General features: G+C 49.2%; 1 protein-coding gene and 1 pseudogene across 1 annotated transcript; both read right to left on the reverse strand.

Moving 5' to 3' along the window:
• Positions 1-240: 240 nt before the first annotated feature.
• LOC119326392 (pyruvate kinase 1, cytosolic-like) lies at positions 241-6670 on the reverse strand. The gene is made up of 13 exons (XM_037600053.1): positions 6296-6670; positions 4406-4447; positions 4267-4308; positions 4051-4125; positions 3820-3891; positions 3642-3735; positions 3432-3520; positions 3079-3174; positions 2872-2940; positions 2704-2769; positions 1740-1799; positions 948-1093; positions 241-772 (listed from the first exon to the last, which is right to left on the reverse strand). Exons 2-12 carry the CDS (start codon positions 4433-4435, stop codon positions 998-1000), a joined length of 789 nt encoding a protein of 262 aa, XP_037455950.1. The 5' UTR covers positions 4436-4447; positions 6296-6670; the 3' UTR covers positions 241-772; positions 948-997.
• A 2453-nt stretch (positions 6671-9123) lies between these two features.
• Positions 9124-19477, reverse strand: part of LOC119350277 — a 59964-nt pseudogene continuing 49610 nt past the window's right edge.

Below are 19477 nucleotides of genomic sequence, written 5' to 3' on the forward strand. Positions count from 1 at the left end.
ACTATATATGCTAACCATATCTTACAACAGATAATCAATTCAGAAACACAGCAAATGCTAGTTAACATCCAAAAGAGAAAAATAGAGGGGAAAACGGGCCACATCTTTAAAAAGGTGCACAACAAAACCATTTATCATGCATAGAAACTAAACACTACATCAGCTAGATTTCAAGTCTTGCATGCAAAAAACTAATTAACAAGCTAACCATCTAGGTAAACTAGAATGCCATCAGCCACAAAATTCAGAAGGTGAATATATATATAATACAAAGGAGGTAAATGCAGCTCCCTCCACATTTTCACATCCGGGCTTGGGACCGGCAAAGGCAGTGTTAAACCACACCAATCATCATTCAAGCATACAGGACACACCATCAAGCAAATGCAACATTCACACACACACAGAGTCAAGCACACACAGAGTCACACAAACACATTCAAGCATACAAGCCACACCATCAAGCAAATGCAACATTCACACACACACAGAGTCAAGCACACACAGAGTCACACAAACAGAGTCAAGCACACAGACAGTCAAGCCACAAGAGTCACACACACAGTCAAGCCACACACACAGAGTCAAGCCACCCATAGTCACACACACAGATTGGAGCACTTGCACACAAGAAACATACATAGATAGGGGCACAAACAGAAAGCTAATATATGCAAGACCGAAGTAACTCAAAAAACTATAAAGAATTTCCAGAACTTGAATGAGTAAACTGCTTTCTCTAGAGGGGCGAGGGTGATCCAGATCTTCGTTCCTGAAAATAGGAAGCTAGTTAGAGGTTGATTAAGTGATTATCTTCATCAATACCCACAAGTTTGTAGGCACAGAGACACATGCTTATTTATTTAGAATTTGGTTTGTAATTCAAATATTATGAGTGTACGCATACGGACATAAAAGAAATGTTAATGTATTCTTGTTCTACTTACTAGAGAAAGCAAGGCATGTAACATGAGCAACATTCTTATAGAAATTCTGGCTAAGGTAAGCCATGCGACTTGATCACACCGGATGCTTTGCAGTGGTCAAGAGTAACCTTCAACACTGATTCATTTCTAGTGCTAGTAGATTCAGCCTGCAGGGCACAGAAACAATGTCAGTACAAATCACCAGGCAAACCAAAGCTTCTTACTTGTTGGGTCCAAATCAAGGAATTCTAGCTACCAAATAATTCAAGGTGGATGCAATATGAAACCTCCAACCATCAGCCTCACTGGTGCACACCAGCTTATAAGCTCATGAATTGCTTTTATATTATACAGAATAAACAAACCAGCCTACCACCAGTCAAGTTCGAAATAATGTACTTGCCATCAAAATGGATAAAAGGGGATGTATATAGACGTATTTTAGTTCTAGATACATCTCTTTTTATCCATTTTGATGACAAGTATTTTCGAACGGAGGGAGTACTGATTAACCAAGCTTATGATGACTTGCCAACAGTTCGAAAGTGAACTGCAGTCTAGTGTTTATTCCATTTGTAAGTAGAACATGATGCAAGCAAAAACCCTAAAAGCAGAATTAATTCACTAGCCTGATGTATGTAAAAGCATCCACTTTTCACATATTGGGAATTATGTTCAGAACAAGGACGTTGATATTTATATAGGTAGTTCCTATTTTTATTAGTATACATACTGGGTCATGTATTCTAAAATTGAAAAGAACCACCAAAGAATGGTTAATGTAGCCAACGGATGAAAGGCAGGTTAACTCACCAGGTGACGTGGATCAGCAATCATGGGAAAGAGGCCTCTAACTATGAGTGATTGTCTTGCCTGCAGGAAGATAATGCAACAAATGTGAGTTATAACAGTGGCACACTGCCAAACACCAGATACAAGTCTTGGTCCAACATAAGCAGTATTGTTTCTTATCAGGCAAAATTCTGTAGTACTCCCTCCGTCCCGAATTACTTGTCTTAGATTTGTCTAGATACGGATGTATTAGACATGTGGTAATACATGTTAATTAGTGAGTCTAGTTGAACACCTCACTGTTTCTCATCAGGGTAAATTCTATAGTATATTAGCGAGTCCAGTTGAACAACATACTCCCAATCTTTCGGTTTGTTATGCACCTGCGTATTTTCAGATCAACGATTTGGCCAATGAAATATGAGCTATGCTACAAAAGGTACACCATGAAAAACCCATTTTGAATACGAATTTCAATGGTATACTTCAGCATATAATACATATTTCGTTGGTCAAACTGATGATCTAGAACTACAGGCCTCCCTTATAAACTGAAACGGAGGTAGTAAGAATTATGCACCAAGTAAAAATAAAGGAGCAATTATTTTGCTGAGAGAAAAGAAGGATGTTAAATACATATCATCAAGGCAAAACCATGAAGGTTAAATGCTAAATGAATTTTCTAGCATTACATGGCAAATACTTATATATTATTCCTCTGTATTGAGTTGCAAAACCATGAAGGTTAAATGCTAAATGAATTTTCTAGCATTACATGGCAAATACTTATATATTATTCCTCTGTATTGAGTTGCACGATTGTGCAAGGTTCAGTGTTAGATTTGTCATTAACAAAAACTATAGCCTGAAGTTATCTTTCAAAGTTTGAAGATCAGCATGCTAGTTCTGAATCATTATTACCTAGATATAGCACACACAGAAGGAGGTACTAAAAAGGTTACAAGGAAAGAGGCTGTTCACATACTTCAAATGCGCTCGTGAAGCTCCACTTCAATTGATTTGTTTTTAGACGAGGAACGGCATGGTGGACCTGTACTTGGCAATTAGCATGCAGATACTCGATACGGCATAATATATGAATCAATTTCCATTAAACTACAAGATGAGGTGAAGCGCCTATAAGAAGAAATACTCTTTTTCTCCTGTCCAGATGAGGTGAGCAAATGATGACCGAAGCCTTAACTTTGATAGCAGCCCGCACCTAGCAAATAGGTAGTGAACTATTTCAGACTTATAAACCCAAGTGTCATAGACTGATATTCAATCCATGGAAGACAGAAATTGTTCCCCTGTAAACACTAACAAAAGGTTGGAAAATCCAAGGTTCCAAAATACGCACTGAAGAGGAAGCAATAGACTCCAAGTGGGTCATGGGTTCTCCCACGTATTTCATGGTTCGCTTGAAGTACAAATCCTGGTTGAAGACCTTCTCAGCCTGTGAAACAATTCATGAAAATATATCACCAAACATGAAGAGAGAAAAGGCAGGAAGGAGTAAATTTCCATTAGATTACATTAGAGTGCCAAAGATATACTTGTTGAGAACACATTTAGGGGCTGTTCGGAAGAATAGTATTTACTTGTAACATTTTAGTATTGAAGTCTGATTTGAGCTACAAAAGGATCAATAAATGCCCTCCCAAACAGGCCCATGTTTATCAAGAGAACATAGACCTCCAAAAGAAAGTTCACCTCAGCACCAATTCTGCATACTGTTGAAATAGTCTCAACTGTATACAACCCACGGAGAGTCTCAGCACCAAGGAGAATGGCATCACTACCTGAACAAAACAATTGTTATTCATGTTACAGCTTGTGTAATTATAGTTTGTTTGGGTGCAGTAATGAGCAGCTGTACAGGATCACCAAAGTATAAGATATCTACAAGAGGCAAAAACTAACCGCCCAGCACCGCGTTTGCCACGTCAGTTGCCTCCAAACGAGTGGGCCTTAGGTTGTCCGTCATACTGTCCACAACACGAGTAACAACAGCAGGCTTTCCAGCCATGTTGCACTTCTGAAATGAGAACACCTAAGAACGAACAAAGTAGTACTCGATAGAAAAATACATGTTAATTACCTCCACATTCTCAATTTTGGCAAAAATCAGAGTTTTGGCTAAGATAACCAACTTTGAGAGGAACTCCCGTGCCTATTGCAGGAAAAATACTATCAATGTTAGGAACATCTTTCCAAAGTATGAAGTGCAAACAAACATGTGATGCTATTCAACAAAATATCAATATAAAAAAATTCAATCTGTTGGGAAAGATGGCACTGTGAAGTCATAATGACATAATGAGTTACTTACTTGCCTCTTCTGCATGCCTTGTATAAGAAAGAGAGAGGAAGTCAATCTTGTTTGGAGCACCCCATTTTTCATAACCTGAAAGTGGTGCATGCTCACAAAGTCATATAATGGGTTACAGCAAGGAGCTCCAGTGTCACGAAAAAAAAATTAACATGTAAAGTCTAGTCGCCAAGTTAATACAAGGAGCAAGAGAGATTCTTGGGAGAAGTTCCTTACATCTTTATCCTTATCAGACAACATGGGCATGTCGATATGGATCTGGGAGTAGTGCAATGTGAAGACATAATCACAATAAAGTTCAGAAAAAAAGAATAATCAGTCTAAGCAAGAGAGATTCTTGGGAGAAGTTCCTTACATCTTTATCCTTATCAAACAACATGGGCATGTCGATATGGATCTGGGAGTAGTGCAATGTGAAGACATAATCACAATAAAGTTCAGAAAAAAAGAATAATCAGTCTACACTAAACAAGTAATAGGGTGTTACCTATGATCAGGAACTACCAAGACCAAGTTAGCCTAAATGATTATTCATCAAGATACGAGTTCACATTCAACAAACAGCAATCAATCGCGCCATATAAAAATGTACCATCTCAAGGAAAATTTGTAAGAGATGGTTAATAACTTGAATAAAACACACCATAGCTAGTATACGAGTAACACAGAAGTGATATCAATATTCATACCTTCCACATCAGATTTGAATAAGTGAACTTGAAAAGGGAACAAGGAACAGTGGAAATGCATTGTCTAGGTCTGTTACCTATAATCACAAAAAAATTCAGAAAAAAGAATAGTGCAAGGTCTGTTACCTATGATCAGGAGTACCAATCAACAAACAACAATCAATCAATCAATCAATCAATCAATCAACAAACAGCAAACAACAATCAATCAATCAACAAACAGCAAACAACAATCAATCAATCAATCAACAAACAGCAAACAATCTTAATAACCATACACAAACAGCAATCAATCATGCCATATAAACATGTAGCATCTCAAGGCAAACTTGTAAGAGATATGGTTAATAACTTGAATAAAACACACCGTGGCTAGTATACTAACACAGAAGTGACATCAATATTCCTACCTGCCACATCAGATTTGAATCAGTGAACTTCAAAAGGGAACAAAGAACAGTAGAAGTGCAGTATTGTCGAACACCATGGTAAACATGATTATTGATTAGGAAAAGAAGTGAAAACAAACAGGGAAAAGGGTGTGGATGCATTGGGTATGAAAACAAACAGGGAAAACGTGATTATGATGCATTGGATGCCAAATCGGCCACACAAAGATGTGGAAACCAAGCAAGTGATTGTTACAAGAGTCAGGCTTTTCTGCTCAGCCTATCATCCTAATTTATCAGGAGGAGAGAAGCCTCACATCACGGTACCCACGGCCTACATCGTTTGCACCCCTGAACACAAATCATCATATATTGGAACATAAGCAAAGCATGATAACAAGAAACAAGTTGAACACACAACATCATATATTGGAACATAAGCAAAGCATGATAGCAAGAAACAAGTTGGAAAAAACAGCATCAGAACAACCATAACAGACAAGAACAAGATTCTCTGCATCTAGTACGGGAGCACACACGCCTGCCGGTAGAACAAGAATCGACAGAGGACGAACAACGCAGGTGATGGAACAGAGGAACGGATTTGACACTGCTCCAATTTCGAAACCAGAACCGCACACCGTCGCCCCGACGCGAACACGAAACGCATGATCGTCAGATAACAGAAGCGCAGGAACAGAAGTAAACGCACGAACCATCGCTCCACCGTGAACACGGAACGCAGGAACAGAAGTTTCTCAAACGGACTTGTTAGTTCGCAACCAGACGGTGACCCAAACCGACCGACGGACCGCTCGCTTCCTCCCAGAGTCGCAGACCCCCGACGAGACGTCCCCAAGAACACGCGAGAGCATCAGGGCGACGGCGAGGACGAGCAGGAATCAAATCACACGCGACTCTGAACTGACGACGACGGCAAGGACAAGTCAAACCGGACGCGATTTCTATCTAAACGGTCGAATCGAGGACGAGCAAAACCAATTGAATCAGACGCGGTTCAGAACAGAGGAACTGAGGACGAGCAGAATCGAACGAATCAGAAGCGATTCTTCTACTCTAAACGACGGACGAGTTCGAGCGAGGACGAGCAACATAGAACCAGACGCGAGAGGAGGAGAGGTAGGAACCGAGGACGAATTGCCTCACCAGACGCGAGACGAGGAGAGGCAAGAACCGAGGACGAGTCGCCTCAGCGGACGCGAGAGGAGGAGAGGCACGAGTCGAGGACGAGCGCGCGCAGCTGGCGCACGACGCCGGTGCCCCCGCCGCCGGTCGCCCGCCACTTGGCCGAGCCCCCGCCCGCGTCCTCGGGGAGCGGCGCGGCCCCGCAAGCGGAGAGGAGAGGGAGCAGGGCGCGAGCGGGCGGGTGGATTTGGAATTGGCGGCCGAAACGGAGACCACCACGCGGCCAGGACGGACCGAGGATGATGAAGGAGGCGAGAGGCGCGGCCCGGACGGAGAGAGGAGGAGCGGGCCAGCCAAAGGGAGGAGCTTTATAGCCGGGGCAGAGGCGGTGGCGGGTGGCGGGCGGAGCCTTGTCCTTGCCGAGGTGCGCGTGGCGTGGCTGCGGATATGAAAGGAAAGTGGAGCGGGGCTGGATCCGGAGCGGGGGTGGCGGCGGAACAGGAGTTTTCCACGCAGCTGATGCCCGTGCGTACCGTTGCCGTGTCTCTTTCCTTTTTTTTTTTTCGGAAGATCAGATTGATTGCGTGGTGCTGAAAGTAAATGTGTTCGTGTTAGAAACACCCACCACTGCCAAAAAAAAATATAAAAACACCACGTTCATGTATGCACAGGGAACTAAAACATTCGATGTACTCATTTCGTTAGCATCAACTTAAGTGCAATTTTCTTTTTTGCCCGGCTAGAATAGCTTAGGATATGATCAAAAGCTCGTCTCGCCCGCTCTAGCTTCCGCCGCTTCCATCCCCTTCCTCGCCTCTCCTCCCCTCCCGCCGTCGGTGTAGGCGGCGGCGGGGCGTTTCTCCCCTCCTGATGGTGTGCGCAACGCAGGATGCGGCATCGTGCCGAGGGCGCGGCGGCAGCGAGTCAGACGGGCGCGTCGTTGGCGTGGAGGGGTGGCAGGGCTGCGGCGGCGGCTGTGCGGATTCCGAAGTTGCATGCTCGGGGCGCTCGACGAACTTTCTTTCAAATTCGATGATTTTTTCAGATTTAATGAAGTGCTTTTCAAATTTGACGAACCTTTTTCCAAATTCAATAAACTTTTTTTCAAAAATCGATAAACTTTTTTCAATTTTTGTGAACTTTTTCTCTAAATTGATGAACCTTTTTCAAATTTAATGAATTTTTTCAATTCAAAGAGCTTCTTTCAAAATCAATTAATTTTTTAAAAATATGTGATTTTTTTCAGATTCAATAAACTTTTCTTTTCAAATTCGTGATTGTTTTTGAAGTTTGTGAACTTGTCTTTCAAAAACCATGAACATTTTTTAGTTCGCTATTAAAAAAACTTATTTTGTTCAAAAGTCAACTAATTGGCCGCAACCGGTCTAATGCGATCAAGGGAACTAGGTAACCAGTCAACCGCTATTTTCTTCTTGGGCCGGCCCATGAGCGGGGGCACATGGGCGTCAAGAAGCTCAACAAGGTGCCCTATAAGAGCTTCCACTGGACCCAAGGGGCGGCGGTCTGTTCCCGCTTGGCGCCATGCGCCAAAGCGGTATGGCCTGCGATTCTTTGTTTTCTTCTTTCTTTATGATTCTTCCATGTCTCGTGCCCTGCACTCCAACGGCACATCTCCATATGATCACCACCTGAATGACAACAAAGCGATGCTCTGAGTAGGTGGAACAATTTCTTTTTGCAACAACAGGCTATATTGAATTAATTAGGAGGATTACGGAGTGTGAATACATCCTAGAAGAAAAGCATGGGTGTAATTCACCAAGATACGTCTTCTACAATCCTCACTAGCCTATTTAGCACACATGTGTGCCGCTTCATTTCCTTCTCGGTTGATATGAACAATGGAGCAAGGTTGAAAACTGGAGCTCGAGTCAACATTTGCTTTTCGGTTGATACAGACGATGGAGCCAGTTCTGCTTCGAAATTTTTGCCTCATTTAGCATTCGCACAACATCTTGAGCATCACTTTTGATGATCACCTTGAGATGTTCAAGAGTAAGACGGATGCCATCACGGAGCGCCAAGGCTTCCATAGTGCTTGCATTTTGTGCAAATCGTTACCAAATTGCTTGTGCCCAAACAAGCGCTTCGATATGGTCCGAAAGAAAAACTCCCGTAGTACCATAGCCATCTTGCTCGTAATAGCTTGTGTCAACATTGATCTTGATGTAAGTGATCTCAGAGGGTATCCAGACCGATTTCTCCCTCGGCTCTTGCGCCATCTCAAGCCAGTAGTGCAACTAGATCGTGGATGGTATCAAAGGCCCATTTGAAGTTATCCATGTCTCCTATTGTTTCTTTCAGTCCAAATCATCCAGCACCCACACAATGATAGCAGCATGCGGTTCTGAAACTTGATTGAGATCAACAATATCTACATCCCATGAATCCTATTTAGAGAACAGCTTGGCCCAAGTGTAAGAGAAAAGTGCATGTTCAATTGTCTCCTCAACACCACAATCTTCACAGAACAGAATCTGCTCAACATGTCGTTCTTACGGAACATGGACATGCCACCGACCAAAGAACGCTTTCAGGTTCCTTCAAGCACATGGATCGGAAACCATGGGCTCTAGCGAGTCTACGCTCACTTCGCCAGAAGGCTAAATTCTAGTAGTACCTGCCTTGTTTGCTTCCATGCAAGCAAGGTCGAGATAACACGAGACAACACATGAACCAAGCAACTGAGTCAAGAGCTAATATTAGTATATATACATATACTCCCTCCGTTCCCAAATACTTGTCTTTCTAGGCATTTCAAATGGACTCAACATACGAATATATGTAGACATATTTTAAAATGTAGATTCACTCATTTTGCGCCGTATGTAGTCACTTATTGAAATCTCTAAAAAGACAAGCATTTAGGAACAGAGGGAGTACACATGAAGCGCTAATGCACTATATTAACACTACGACTCCATAACTTTGGGGCATGCAATTCTACTACGTAAGAGTAGTAATTTAAACAGGGAGCGAGGCTACGCTAAGGCATTCTTTTAGGTGGTGGTTACATGTTGAGTGACTTTCAGTTCTCCAAGGCACCAGGCACAGCACAAAAAGGGTCCCTCCTGTCTTCGCCTTGGGAACTTGCGTAGGCGGCCCGAAATCACCACGGTGGTGACCAAAAGACCGGTCAAGTACGGGTGTTCATCCTTCTGCCCAGATGAGTTTGAAAATGTTCTTGCTAGCCCCCGCGTTGACCATGCCGCTCTTGTTCTTCAGCATCTCCTCCTGGGCACGCCTATCGCCATCCTTCAAAGTTACAAGGATAAACTTTTAGTTCTACAGACATGTTGAATTGGTCTGAACATCAATAGCACGAGGAGCAGCTAAGGATGTGTGTAGACATGTAAAGAACATTGTATAAGTTGTATATGTAAAGAACATTGTATAAGTTGAAAGGAGAAGAGGACTCACAAGCATGGTGTACGCCTTAGCAAGCGAGAGAAGAGTGGGGTAGAGACTCGTGACAGCAAGAGCAGCTTCTTCTGTCACTTGTGGCACCTGATTTACATGCAGGATAAATGAGCAAACTACTGCATGAAATGGACTACCCGGCAAACTTTGGTGGAGGTGGCTGTATTCGCCCAGTTACCTGCATAAGCTGAAGGGCGAATATATCGCTCAGAGTGACCTTCTCAAGGTCAGAACACCTCTTCACAAACTCATCGTAGGTCAGGCAAAGTCAAGAGGTATCAGCGCCAGCAGAGAAGTTTGTGCTGTAATAATTAATTATAGAGCCCGTGAGGTGGCCGTATTTCTTTTCAGTGTCAGCATACCCAGTGGTTCTCTGGACATCAAATCCTTCAAGAAGCTCAGTAGTGAAGCAGCTGAAATAAAAGGCATGTGAAGGAGAGTTAATAGGGCATACGGCTGACAGTCAAAACATTGGGGACAATATTTAATAATAATGTTAAACAACGAGAAAAAAAGTACTGCCATTCAGGGGTTGACATGATCGTCCAGGCTTCATGAGAAGAGTACATACGCTGTTTTAACGCTCTCTGATCCATCTACAGTGTTTACATCCCCTTCAACTAGATATATTAGCTTCCTTAACCCACATTTCTGCAAAGATACAACAAATGGAGGTATCACATCGTATTGTTGCTAAAATAACCACAGCAAACCCATATATATGGACGAGAAATACAGTTTCTTTGGGAAGAGATGCACAATCTACAGGCTCAAGCTTATGTCTGCTAATAACATCGTCCTTCATCATATCATACCCAAATATGGGCCATGCTTTTCAATTAATGATAACAAAGAATAAGGAAAAATATCTCCTCGGCTAAGATTAGACTCAAGCAACATCAAATCACAGGGGTTAAGGAAAAAAATCTCCTCGGCTAAGATTAGACTCAAGCAACATCAAATCACAGGGGATAGCATGCGGGCTGCCCTTTTTTACTATCAGTGAGAAATTAAAAGCATGAAGAACTGGGAAAATTAAGACAGAAGGCTTATAATATTAATGACAGAAATCAAAGCTATTTTCAGATGGTACCTTCAGTCTTAGTTTTTGATCTTTGTACCTGTTGTCTTTAATTGAGCCAAGTAAATCATCCACATTTTTTCTTTCAACAATGAAATCAAGAACATACTCCATGTCAAGTTCTTTATGGCGAGCAATCCAAAGAGCATCTCCAACAGGCAAGTGTTTAATCTGGATGACATGGTTCAAACAGAAGGATCAGCGCCATTTTCTTTGGCACATTATATGAACAGTTCAATCTATGCAAAGCAACTTTGGTAATATTATTATGCTGTCTCCTAGTGCACAAGCAAGAAATATGTGCAGTCAGCAATCATCAACACGGTGGGGCAGCAACCAAACATATCACATAATTAATCCAGCAGTACAGGGCATTTAATTTAGAGCCGTGTTGATGCATATAATGACTTTTAGCAGTGTATTTTGGTTGTCTGAAGAAATGAACAAGGATAGCACCTAGAGGAGTACTGATGAATTAGATATAAGAAGAAAGGAAAGGGCAAGTAGGGTTAAACAAAGAAGAGTTCACATAACTCTCAATCCAACTAACCTCTACAGGAATATTAAACTGCGAGCGTATATTATCAACAACTTTTCTTCTGGAACGGGGCCTGCACAAAAAGGGAGCGATCATAAGAGAACTGAATTCTGATGCATAGATGGATGATTAAATAAAACATAAAAAACTATTGGGTGCAACAATAATCAATTTGTTTCCTTGGAAAATAATTTAATTAAACAACATATAGAATCTAAATTTTATATACAGAAGCAGAAGGTTAAACAGTTTAAGTAACACGAGATAACGAATCAAAGTGTCATCAAAATTCACAATTCCAGCAGTAAGCGGATAAATATGTGAAATCCCTTGCCTATCTTATTTTAACAGAAATAATATGAACATGAAGAATAGAATGCCCTTGCAGGTCATGCGAAAGAGAGACTAGGTGCGCATGCTCCCAATCCTCAGTTACTTTACACTGCTTTATTATGATCCTTCTTAAATATCAGACACAACTAAAAAATACAACTCATGAGCAAGATACGGTCATACAGACCCGAAAGTATCTCGATCATCCAATATCAGCACCACTTCATAAGCTTTCAGAAAACTTTCATTAGATTGATGAGGTGGCATAGCTAGTAAAGACTTTTCAGCAGAACCCTGACGTTAGAAAAGAAACTGTTGCATTATGTTCCATTTGAAAAAGAAGCGTACGGAAAGGGAAATGCAAGTGTGCCATTGCACTAAACGATTGCTGTCCAAACATTCCTCGAGATGAAAGAGGAGAATTAGTAGCACGGCCGTTGCCTGAAAAAATGGCATTAACTACAAAGATCAGCGGGGAGTAATATTTTGCTTATGGAATATATCATCATATTATATGCAAAGAAAGCATGCTGATACCAAAGGAACTGGAACTGCCTGCTTTTGAGTTTGGAAGTCCACTTCTTTCAGAACCTGCAATTGAGTAAAAGGAATGAGGGTTGAGGATGGCGGACCGCGCTGGCGACTCCAGGGGCAATTCGCCCGGCGTGGCGACTCCCCCATCTCCGCCGCCCCCGTCCTCTCCATCGGCGGCCGCCCCCCTCCCTGCCCCCCTCCCTGTGACCTCGCCGTCCGCCTCCTCGCCGTGCCCACAGTCCCCCTCTGCCCCGTCGCGGGTCATCTGGGCGGACATAGCCGAGGCCGACGATCTCGAGGCGGGCCGCCCGGTGGTATCCGCGACCGCGTCCCCCCTCCTGCTCCTGCTCGGCGGCTGGACGCTGCTGGTGGTCCTACTCCCAGGGGTGGGAGTTCGGCCACCCGCTCGTCCGCCCGGCATCGACACCGGCCACTGAGCTCGTCTCAGTCGCCGGGAAGCCAAGGGCCGCCCTTGCGGTCGGGTCGCCGCCGCCGCCGGCGGCCGCATGGCTGGGAGTTGCGGGTCGTGCAGACCGTGGCTCTGCGCGTTCGTCCTGGCGCGCTGGTGCTGCGCCCCCCTCGGGGCCGGCCACAGCGCCGGCTTTGGCGTGGCCGGCGGTAGCTTCAGTCATGTTGCGGCGGTCGCCGTTCCGCCCGTTCGTCTTCGCATTCGGTGTCCCATTTCCCCGCTCGCCCTGCTCTACCCGAGGCTCGCTCTGGCAGCGCCCTCCCAGCCTCACCCCGCCCGCTGCACCGGCGGCGGTGCTCGAAGGAATCCTTCCTCCCCGCTCGGTCGGGACGAAGGGGTTGGACCGCCTGCCTCTGGTCCTGGGCCGGCCCGCGTGGCCTATGGTGGGCCTGGGTGGAGATGGGCCGCGGACCATCGCGGTTGCAGGCGCAGCCAGGCCGACCATTTGGCCGCCTCTAGGGTTCCCGGTCCATCCAGTCAACGTCCCTGTTTCTCCTCCCCTTGCTCTCGCTGTCGCTTCTCCATCTCCGGCCCAGGCGCCGTCGCCCCCACCGTCCCTTGCGGCCATGCCCCGCGACTGGGCGGATGACGCCGGTCGGCCCAAGCGCGGCCACGACGACTGCCGGGACGCGCCCCGCTCCTCCCCGGACGGGGGCGCGAAGCTGACCTGTGCCAACAGCTCTCCTCTCGGCCTCCCGCCCGTCGGTCCCCCGCCCGCGAATCGCGCCGTTCGCCGGCGCGCGCGGAGCGCCGCTCCCCTGCATGTCGCGCCTCCCCTTGTGCCGACCCTCGGGACCGCCCCCACTCGCCCGTGGAGGAGTAGTGGCGCTCCACCCGGCGGCGCTCGCTGTCCCCTCCCCGGCGCCGGGACCGCTCCCCTTCCCCCCCAAGGCTCCAACAACAGCAATCCGGCAACCCCCAAGCTCCCCGCCAGTACCAGCCACCTCAAAATCAGCCATCCTTCCCTCCGGCTAATGGTGGCAATGGCAACCGCGGGCGCCAAGGGGCTAAGAAGAAGAAGAAGGGGCCGGCTCGCCCTCCCACTCCTGCCACATCCGCCGCGGTGGCCCCTCCAGCGGACACCGGTGCCTCGCGTGACTCCCCGTCGTGCTTCAACTATGGGGGCTCACCGGGCACTTCCAGGTGGCGTGTCCCAACCCGCCGATGTGCTACCTCTACAAGGACTCCGGCCACCCGCGGTTCTTTTCCCGGACCGACCGGTGACCGAGGAGCTTATGATGTACGACCACGACATTGAGGGCATGGGCTTCTTCCACGTCGAGGTGCCAGACGCCCCTCCGCCCTCCCCCTCGCTCCTGGCGATTGTCTCTGTCGTGGGCGAGGGCGTCGCTTCCCCCGAGATGATCGAGGCCGAGCTCAACCACCTGTGCCGGTGCAGCTGGGACTGGCAGGTTGCCCCCACTTCCGCCAACACCTTCACGGTGATCTTCCCGGACGCCATCGGCATGGGGTACTGCACTCGCAGCGGCAACATCACCTTGGTTCTTAACCAGCTGGTGGTGGACATCTCTGACCCAAAGTTGGATCCCAAGGCGGTGGCGGTTGACAAACCTTGGATCCTCATCGCCGGCCTGCCCGATGTTGCCGGGTCTGAGCGAGTAATCCGCAGTATGTCCAAGATCCTAGGCAAGGTGGTGGTGGTCGACGAGCTCTCGCTTCACAAGGAGGAGGTCCGGGTGAAGGTGAAATCCCTGGACTCCTCCAAGCTTCGCGCCACAATCCGCGTCTTCTTCAACAACGAGGGTTTCGACCTCAAGATCTGCCTCGAGTCGCCGAACCATGTCGGCCGCCCCCGCTTCTCCGATGATGGTCACCAGGAGGATGGGCCGGGTGATGCTGGTGACTCCCACCACCGGCGCCCTCTCGCCACGCCGACCTGTCGGAGCACTCCCACTCCCCCTCTTGTGAGCCATCTAACCCCCCTCCGGGTCGTGGCGGTTCCGGGTCTGGGCGCACCCGAGTGACGGCCTCCGCCCTCAAGGATGCTCTCCAGCTGGCCGCCCCTCCTCCAGCCTCTCCACCCTCGTCGGAGGCGGCCAATGACATCTCCAGTGTGGGCTTGCTCTCCGTCCGCCGACTCCGTCCTGCGCCCGGCTCCACTGAGCTCGCCGCCCTCGTCCCCCCAGGCCCCCACGAACCGATCTCCTCGGCTTCCACGGGCGCCAACGACGGTGGCTCGCCCATGTCGACTCCGCCCGCTCCTCCACCCGCGGAGGGTTCGGCCGGGGGCATCTTGGAGCCCCCCGCCCTGCCTCCTCCCCTGGTGGCGCCTGACAACCCACTCGCCTCTCCAGGGCCACTGACTGTGGGGGTGCCCAACGTCATGACTACTCCTGTCACTGCGCACCCCCCACGGACGGTGGCGTACGCCCTGTGGCCCCGCTCCACTTCGACGCTGGTGACTGCTCCCGCCGCAGTGCCCGCCTCGATGCGGCCCGTCCAGCAGACTTCCCGGCCCCGTCTGTCCCCGAGCGTACAGAGCTTCGGGCGGCGGCCTGGAACCTCGAGCCAGGTGCAGATTCCATCCCCCCCAATTCTTCCAGTTGTTCCTTTTCTGCGCTCGAGGCCCTTCCCCTTGGCCACCTCACCAAGGTGGCCACCAACTCGGCCATCATCTTTAGGAGGAAGTTGGACCCCCTTAGAGCAGATCGAGGCCATCCGGGCCCGCGAGATCCTAGATGGCAAACTTGCTGAAACACGGGCTCGCCTCCTCCGCCAACCCATGAAACCGACCGCCACTCCTTCCATGGTGGTGGTTCCGACGGTGCTCGGGTAGATGATCTGTGGGTGCACCTGTTCTCGCACTGCGGCCCTCCGAGCGCAGAGCACCTCCCGTGTCCTGGGGTCAAGCAGCCCCCCGATGGAGGTCTAAATGCGAGTCCTCTTCTGGAACATCCGCGGTTTTAGCCATGACGGCCGATGCCGCCAACTCATCGAGTACATGCGAGACGAGCACATCGACATCATAGCCAGCCAGGAAACAATGTGTATTGAGTTTTCCCTCCTCGAGCTTGATAGTCTTAGCCCTCACCTATTCGCCTGGCATTGGCTCCCTTCTAGTGGGACCACTGGGCACTCGGGTGGCATCCTTTTAGGCGTGAAGGATGCCACCTTCGAGGTGGGCGGCATGGATCGGGGCAAATTCTTCGTTAGTATGGAGATCTTTGAACGGGCTCTCAACTTCAATGGGAGGTCATGATCGTCTATGGACCACCGTCGTTCCCCGGCCTTCCTCGCTGAGCTGCAGCGGAAGGTCACCGCTTCCCTCCTACATGTAGTTGTGGGAGGAGACTTTAACCTCATCCACTCCCCAGATGAGAAGAACAATGACCGGATCAACCTCCCCCGGATGCAGTTGTTCAACGATTGCATCGCGGAGCTCGGCCTCCGCGAACTTGAGCGGACGGGTGCCAGGTTCACCTAGACAAACCGTCAAGCGGACCCGACGCAATCTGTTCTGGATCGCGTCCTAGTTTCACCGGAGTGGGAACTTAGGTGCCCCTTGGCCTAGCTGCGGGCGATCACCCGGATCGGGTCTGACCACGTCCCTCTCCTCTCCACCGCCGACGAGCCCCCCCCCCAACCCGCTGCGTTTTTGGTTTGAGCTCTTCTGGCTCAACTAGGTGGGATTCCTCGAGGCGGTCGCGGCTAAGTGGATCTCCGCACGCTCATCTCCCCACCGCTCCATGTCCGCCGTTGACTCGTGGCAGTTCTGTGCCAAGCTCGCCCGCCAATTTATGAAGGGGTGGGGCATGAACCTTGGGTGGGACCTTCGCGAGCGCAAGAAAGCCCTCCTGATTGCCATCCAAGCCCTAGACGCCTACGCTGACACTTCCGGGATTTCCCCGGATGAGTGGATGCTGAGATATGATCTCAAGGATCAGCTCTCGACCATCTACACGAATGAAGAAGCATACTGGAGGCTCCGCAGCACCCAACAGTGGGTGCTCCGTGGAAACGCCAATACAGCTTACTTCCAGGCGATTGCCAATGGGCAGCGGCGCCGGAACTCCATCCATTGCTTGTGGGATGGAGATACCCCTCTCGTCCGTCCTTCGGACATCCGAGTCCACGTCGATGGCTTTTATAAAGCCCTATTTTCCGCCACCCCTAGGGGTGGGGCGGCACTGGCCCCCGACACTTGGTCAGCTGCCCAGTTAGTGTCTGACGAGGCGAATGCCGCTTTGGTGGCGCCTTTCTCCGAGGACGAGGTCCTCGTGGCCATAAAGGGTATGAACACCTCCTCGGCCCCGGCTCCGGATGGGCTGCCAGTGACGTTTTTCAAAACGTTCTAGCAGACCATCAAACCGGAAGTCATGGCCCTCTTCGATGAATTCTACTCGGGGGCCATGGACCTTGGGCGCCTAAACTATGGGGTCATCACACTCATCCCCAAAGTTTTGGGTGCTTCTGACATCCGCCAATTTCGGCCTATCACTGTGATCAATGTGATATTCCGGATCTTGGCCAAGGGGTACGCCAATAGGGTGAGCCTTCTAGTTGACACCGTCGCCCACCCCAACCAATCTGCCTTCATCCAAGGGCGGTTTATTCTGGATGGGGTGTTAGTCTTCCACAAAGTTCTTCATGAAGTCCGGTCCAAGCACCATCGAGCGGTCTTCCTGAAGCTCGACTTCCATAAAGCCCATGACACGGTTCACTGGCCCTTCCTTCGGGAAGTCTTGCTCCGCAAGGGCTTTGATGACCGGTGGGTAACCAGAGTTATGCAGCTCGTCACCTGCGATCGGACCACGGTTGACATTAACGGAGAGATAGGTCCATACTTCCCCACTCTCTGTGGGGTTCGCCAGGATGACCCGTTCTTCCCGTTTCTGTTTAACATCGTGGTCGATGCCCTTGCTGTCATCCTGGATAAGGCCAAATCTGCTGGCCATATCCACGGCGTAGTCCCTCACCTGGTAGGGGGGGGGGGTCTCCCTCCTACAATATGCAGATAATACCATAATAATGGTGGAGGGCTCCATGTCCGACATAGCCAACCTAAAGTTCCTCCTCCCATGCTTCCAACAGATGTCCGGGCTCACCATCAACTTCGATAAGAGCGAAGTGATGATTCTGGGCTACTCCCCTGAGGAGGCCCAAGCCATGGCCGACCGTCTGAACTGTCGGCTGGGTACTTTCCCCATGACTTATTTGGGGATACCCATTAGTGACTCACGACTCATCGTAGCTGACCTGCGCCCGCAATGACTCGGATGCAGCACCGGGTGGAGCCTTGGAAGGGGAGGTGGCTCTCGAAGGCGGCCAGGGTGATCCTCATCAACTCCTCGCTTGCCAGCCTCCTCTGGCTTCTCATGAGCTTCTACAGCCTTCATGAGACTCTCCATCAGGAGATCGCCAAATATCAGTCCAGGTTTTTCTGGGCAGGCGAGGGAGAAAAGCAGGAATACCATATGGTGAGCTGGCCCGACATTTGCAAACCCAAGGACCAGGGAGGACTTGGGATCTTGTCTTCTCGGCGCATGAACATTGCTCTCCTGACCCGATGGCTCTGGCGAATCGCCAATGGGGAGCGAGGACTCTGGCTTACCATCATCTGCAATAAGTACCTTCGAGGCCAACCTTAGCTTTCTGTCAACGTTCTGGTGGCTCCCAGTTCTAGCAGACTGTGATTCAGCTTCTACCCGTGCTCCGCATTGGCACGTCCATCTTGGTTGGCTCCGGGTCCTCGACCCTGTTCTGGTTCGATCATTGGGCGGGGGACTCCCCCCTGGCCGCCCGATTCCCGGAACTATTCTCCATAGCGGTTGACCCTCGGTTCTCTATCAAGACGGCCCTTATTGACTTAGGGCGTCTCGCTTTCCGGCGCCACTTTGGCCCCCTTGAGGTGGCCGCTTGGGACTCCCTCCTCCAGGACATTGCCCTTCTACTGATGGACGTCAAGGGTGCCCCTAACTCCATCTCTTGGCGACTGGAGCCCTCCGGCCGCTTCTCCACTAAGTCCTTATACTCGGCTATCGCTCCCTCGTCGGCCCCTGAGCCCTTTAGCCTGATCTGGAACATTCGCCTTCCTCTGAAGATCAGGATCTTCCTGTGGCAGTGGATCCGAGGACGCCTTCCCTCTGGGGTAGAGGTCCTCAAGCGTAATGGACTAGGAGACGGGATATGCCCCTGTGTGGCACAGTGGAGGATGCTAACCACATCTTCTTCTCCTGCTCCACGGCCCAATTCCTGTGGTCCTGCCTTCGCGAGACGGTCGGTGGACAGTGGTGCAACACCAACTTCCCGGACCTGCTTGCGGAGATCCACGCCTCCGCCCCTCGCCACCGCCATATTAGATGGTTGTGCGTTGGGTCCTCGCCTGGACGCTTGGACCATCCGCAACAAGCTTGTTATTCAGAAAGTACCTCTCCGATGTGCAACTGACGCGATCTTTAAAATGTGTGGTTACCTGCAACTTTGGCGGCCGCTTAGCCGGCCCCAGGATCGGGACACCATCAACACCCACCTCGCCGATCTTCGCTCGATGGCCTTCCGCGTGGCGCCCCCACTGCTGCCCCCTCCTCCGGAGCCTGATTAGGCCTGCTGCTCGGGTTGCTGTGTGTGAGTTTGTTGTTTTTTATTTCAGGGCTTGTTGAGCTGTGCCCTCAGCATTAACCCAGTGTACTATTGTATGTGTCTGTGAGACTTGTGTGTGTGCGTGTGTGAACCTTGTTGGACGTTTGGCTTGGGCGGTTTGCTTTATCAAAGCGGGGCGAAAGCCTTTTTCAGTAAAAGGAATTTATTATAGTGCTGCTGGGGTACAATAATCGGTTATCTGGAAAT

This window comes from Triticum dicoccoides, chromosome 1B (genome assembly GCF_002162155.2).
Source record: "Triticum dicoccoides isolate Atlit2015 ecotype Zavitan chromosome 1B, WEW_v2.0, whole genome shotgun sequence".
Classification (NCBI taxonomy): domain Eukaryota; kingdom Viridiplantae; phylum Streptophyta; class Magnoliopsida; order Poales; family Poaceae; genus Triticum; species Triticum dicoccoides.

What these genes read in the sequence shown, in the direction of transcription:
- LOC119326392 (XM_037600053.1), bottom strand. Translation starts at nt 4,435, where the DNA reads ATGCCCATGTTGTTTGATAAGGATAAAGAT. An exon ending in CCAAAATTGAGAATGTGGAG is followed by an intron (nt 3,736 to 3,819) that starts GTAATTAACATG and finishes ATGGCTGGAAAG; the next exon opens with CCTGCTGTTGTTACTCGTGT. An exon ending in ATCTGGACAGGAGAAAAAGA is followed by an intron (nt 2,770 to 2,871) that starts GTATTTCTTCTT and finishes TGCCAAGTACAG; the next exon opens with GTCCACCATGCCGTTCCTCG.